Source organism: Pseudonaja textilis, chromosome 1, assembly GCF_049901715.1.
Source record: "Pseudonaja textilis isolate UNSWEBS1 chromosome 1, rPseTex1.2, whole genome shotgun sequence".
Lineage (NCBI taxonomy): Eukaryota > Metazoa > Chordata > Lepidosauria > Squamata > Elapidae > Pseudonaja > Pseudonaja textilis.
The window spans coordinates 224,611,845-224,617,034 of record NC_141990.1 but is presented as its reverse complement, the minus strand read 5'-3'; the positions used below and the strand labels follow the sequence as shown (position 1 = coordinate 224,617,034).

At 38.4% G+C, this 5,190-nt stretch overlaps 1 protein-coding gene across 1 annotated transcript; it reads right to left on the bottom strand.

Annotated features, from left to right (window-relative positions):
- Window positions 1–365: 365 nt before the first annotated feature.
- LOC113448855 (olfactory receptor 5G9-like) lies at window positions 366–1,823 on the bottom strand. The gene is made up of 2 exons (XM_026719667.2): window positions 1,733–1,823; window positions 366–1,315 (listed from the first exon to the last, which is right to left on the bottom strand). Exon 2 carries the CDS (start codon window positions 1,302–1,304, stop codon window positions 366–368), a length of 939 nt encoding a protein of 312 aa, XP_026575452.1. The 5' UTR covers window positions 1,305–1,315; window positions 1,733–1,823.
- Between the last annotated feature and the right edge of the window lie 3,367 nt (window positions 1,824–5,190).

Here is a 5,190-nt window from a genome sequence, read left to right as displayed (position 1 = left end):
TGTTTCAGTGTGCATTGACCGCAGCTAACACCTGCCATTCCCTCAGACAAGTGGCTCTGCCCTAAGAACTCTTAAGGGTTCTCTTGGGCTGTTGATTTCCCCAATTTTCTTCAATTATTTTTGATGTTATGAAGCTTGCTGGGCAATCTCGCTAACAGATGTGTTAACCTTTCCTTTTTTGTTGGCTTAGCCTGTCGCTGAAAACCTGTCAGAACCATTCTGTACCTTTGAGCAACAAAGCAGTTTGCACTAGAAGATAGAAGCTCATATACAGTATATTCAGTATAGAAGTTGGAAAGAGCCATTATTTGAGAAGTACATGATGATTCCCTGAAACTAGGGAATCTTAACTAGGGAATCTTAATTTAGTTTATAAAAGTCCCTTTTTTTCTGATCACACTGCCTGCAGCAGTTTGAACTTCCTTGTTCCTTATGCTGTAGATCAGTGGGTTTAACATGGGGATCATCACAGTATAAAACACAGAAAACACCTTGCCCTGGTCTGCTAGAAAACTATGGCTGGGCCGCACATATATACAGAAGAGGGTGACAAAGAAGATGGAAACGGCAGTGAGGTGGGTGGAACAGGTGGAGAAAGCCTTCCGCTGGCCCTCCACAGATCGGATCCTCAGGATGGCACAAAGAATATAGATGTAAGAGATAATAATAAAAATGCTGCTGAGAGAGCCAAGAGAGAAGGACATGATAAAAAGCACCATCTTGTTGATTTGTGTCTCAGAGCAGGAGAGGGATATGACAGCAGGGATATCACAGAAAAAGTGATTGATCTTGGACTTGCAGAAAGTTAATTGGAAAGTCATAACTGTATGTGTCATGGCATTTAATAGTCCAGCAAAACAAGGTGGAACTAAGAGTAACAGACAGGTTTTCCTAGACATAATAACCGTGTAAAGCAATGGATTAGAAATAGCTACATACCGATCATATGCCATGGATGCTAAGAGATAAGCTTCAGCAGCCACGAAGAAGGCAAAAAACCACATTTGTGCTGCACATTCACTTATGGAAATGGTTTTGCTTTCTGTTATAAAACCTATCAACATCTTTGGGGTGACCACAGAAGAATAGCAAAGGTCAAGAAATGACAGGTTACTGAGGAAGAAGTACATGGGGGTGTGAAGTCGAGAGTCTATCTGGATTAACAAAAACATCGCAAAATTTCCCAGCAAGGTAATGAAATAAGTTATCAGGAAGAAAATGAAGAGCAAAACCTGTAATTCTGGAGATCCAGCAAATCCAATCAAAATGAATTCATACACCAGTGTGTGATTTGCTTTTGCCATGTGTGCATTTTCTGCAAAGAAAAGTGGAAAGTAAGCTTAGCTGCAAAATACGGTATCATAAAACACTGAGAACAAATGGAAGAAAATAGAAAGGACATTTCCACATGTATTTTTTTTGCCCCCCAAAATCCCCAAATTCCAGCTGTTATCTAAAAAAATTTGAAACTTTGGATAACAAATAAAACTTGATTAAAAAACAACCAGATCACACACATCATGTGCAATTTCAACAAAAATACTACCAAACATGCCACTTAACCTTTCCAAATTTACATTTGTCCTGAAATTACACCCCATAAATGTCCTAATCTCTTAATGCTTTATGCTTTAATACTGTATTTTCTCCATTGTCCACCTCAACCATGAAATGATGTATTATCTAGATTTATTTCTTTCTTATTCCTGACTGTAACCCTAATCACTCTTACCTGGGATTAAATTGTATTTTGCAGAGAGAGGATCCTTTTAAGCAGTCAGATCAGAGAAAACCATGCATGGGTTCCAGAGAGTGACTCCTTGGGATGGATTTCTGGTCTTGCAGCACAGAAAGGTGTCTTTATATTTGTCCTTCAGCCTTCTGACTAGAGTTTGGGGAATGTACTGCCACCATTAGGTAGTGCCCAATAATCATTATTATTTTTTTATTCCAGAGGGCATAATGATTACTTGCACTGAAAAAAATGTATTTAATTTGAAGGGGATTCAGTTTCTGCCTGTTAGTGCACATTTCTCATTGGTTGTCTTGGCAAAATAAACCTATGGCTTGGAATCTGTGAAACAGGTCAGATTTCCTTTTTAAAAAAATAATAATAAAAAGGCTTTTTTAAATAACAAAACCAAAAAAATAAAACCATCTTTCAATTATACAGTGTGTTGACTGGGTACCTATATATTGTGCACATATTAATATTTGTATACATTTCTTACTAAGTTTACATTCATACTATAGCCTATTCAGCATTAGGTCAGATTTCCAAAAGTCAGGACAGCTGTCCTTATGTATTTGAATGGTTGACATATAGAAGGTGGGTTATAGTAGGAGAACCTGTACTCAGGGGTGGGCTTCAAAAATTTTAGCAAAGGGTTCTCTGCCTGTTTGCTGGGTGGGTGCGGCCATGGTGGACGTGGCCTAGTTATCCTCCTGCACCACAGGAAAGGGGGGCATTCTTGTCCTCCCCGGGCTCCAGAAGCTTTTCTTGAGCCTCTGAGAGGGTGAAAACGGTGCCCCTGGGCTCTGGAGGCTCTCTGGAAGCCAGAAATGGACACATTTCTGGCCTTCCTGAACTTCCAGAAGTCTGTTTTTTGTCCTCCCTGAGCCTCTGCGCAAGCCCTGCACTTACCTGCATCCAAAATGGGCTGCATGGTGACCCCTGGAAGGGGATGGGCAAGGAGGCGGGGCCAGCCAGGAGTTGGATTTGGTGTTCTCCAAATTGCACAGAATCTTAGCTAATCTTAGCCTGAACTCCTGCGAACCCCCAGCAGCCCACCCCTTTCTATAGGAATCGCCTACTTGGGTGGTACACTCTCCTTTGCTGGAGGGGATCTCTTAGATGATCTCCAGGATCATCTCTAGCCCTTTTATTCTAAAATTCTCTAAGTAGTTTTATACACATCTTTCACACCGATTTCCCTAAACATTTTTTAAAAACCACTTCCCGTGAAATATTGAACAGGCTTTTATTTTTACAAAGGCATCTTGAAATGGGAATGGCACATTCCTGCCTTCTTTCTTAAAGCAGATACTCTGTAATTTGGCCAACAGCTAAAGGGACTGCCTAAAGTGGTTCAGCATTGTGCCAGATTTTCTCCTTTAAAACACATTAATGATGGAGATGCTATGGAGATGCAACTGGTGAAACCATGTGAGAGATATCTTTGCCTACATGTTTCACCAACCTTATTCTGCCTTTAGTCAAGGGAATCTTACTTTGCAGTTTGGAAAACAAAAGTCTAGTCAAGTCTTTCTTTGTAGTCAGAGCATTTTCCCCTGCATCATTTAGATCAGTTTGAGTGGAGAGTCATGTAGGGCACCAAAAATGTAGATAAGGGTCAACCAAGGAGAATCTAGGTTCAGCCACTGGCTATGCAAAAGAAAATCTTGTTTTGGGTGGTCCATGTCTCCAAGCTGGGTACCAACTGGAGCTCCAGTTCTGGGTACCAACTGGAGCTCCAGTCAGGAGGAAAGAGGTAATCTTCCACCAACCTAAAGTGCTTAATTGGTGCTATGCTGATCCCATTCCCTGAATGGAATCCGTTGAGTGTACTGCCGGCAGAACAGTTAGCCAGGCATCTCTGATTGTGTCTAGGGCAAAATCTTTTCTATTATGGGAAAAAAAAAACAACCTAGTTGAACACCAGGACAGCTAAGGAAAACTCAAGGTGACCTTAGTTTGGAGATCAGTGGACTCTCCAGAGAGATTACAGCAGAAGAGTTTCCCAAAACATGGATGGGCAACAGGTAGATACAAACTTCTTAACTGAAATTTGTGAGTACTTCCTCCCACCCCCCACTGCCTATGGTCTCAAGTGAAAATCAAAAACAGGATGAATCTCCAGGAACTTTCTCCCATCTTGACCAACTTGACCATAGGTATATGCATCTAACATTTATCTTCTAACAGAGAATTATATATCTAAACAACAGTTTGGGGTTTGTGTGTAGCTGAGTGCTGCACTTGACCTTTGAACATCATGACAGAGGATACACTAAGTAAAAATCCATATATATGTGCAGTTTGCTTGGAAATCACATAAAATTGCCTTCTTCCAAGAAGCATTTTTTGATATCCCAGGCTAATCAGAAGTCCCAGGATTTTTTGGTATCTCCCGTCCAACATGTAACCATGGCTGACTTTGCTTAATTTCTGGGCCCAGACAAGATAAGCCAGGTGCTACCCCTTGCTGAGCCTCTGTTTGATTTTCTTTATGTTAAAATGAAAAAAAAAGACCAACATTTTTACTTGCCGTTTATCTGATAGCTTTCCATTTCATTCAATGGAAACTTTGGGAGGATTCTGGGGGCAGCACATAAGACCTTCAGTGTTGCAAGAGACCCTATCGTCTTTGAACACCTAAAGGGAAATAAACCTTTTTTAAAAACTCTGCTTGAAGGCAGATATTTCTTTCCCCTAGACCAGTGTTTTCTTGGCAGGTAAAGGTTGTGAGACCCTGCCAGGATGAGATCAACATTCTTTTTTTTTAAAAAAAAAATTATTTTCTTCTTCTTTTTTTAGATTTTTTAAAATTGGTTTTTAAAAACAAATATAAACAAACAAAACATAAAAACATCAAGCTATCTTCTATATGTGTACATACAGTGTGCTGGTTGGTTTACAAATTGTTTTGTGCTTCCATTTTGTAGTCTTCAATTACAATTACATTGCATATAATCTCAAATTTTCAATCAAAAATTAAATACCTTAGTATCATTATTAATCAATCATTTGACTATACTTTTATTCATTCATGTTTTACAAGATAATCATAATTTACTTAGTTTATTTTATAACAGTTCATATTATCATCCCAAATCTATCCTAAAATCATTTTGTAGATATAATGAATAATATAAGTACATAATAATATAATAATAATATAATAAGCACATCTTTATATATTTATATATTTATTATTTTCTAAAAGTCTACATATTTTATTACTGTACTTTATTATCTAACCATTGATAGAAAAGATCCCAAATTTTATAAAATTGTTTATCCTCTTGTTCTCTAATTTCAAATGTCAATCTACTCATTTCAGCACTTTCCAATATTTTCTTAATGATTTCCTCCTGTGATGGTATTTTCTCATTTTCTCATTCTCAATGAGAGATCAACATTCTTTATGGAACTTTATGTAAAACTGTATGTGCTCATCTCTCAGGACT

Coding starts and splice junctions, on each gene's coding strand:
- LOC113448855 (XM_026719667.2), bottom strand. CDS start 1,304: ATGGCAAAAGCAAATCACACACTGGTGTATGAATTCATTTTGATTGGA.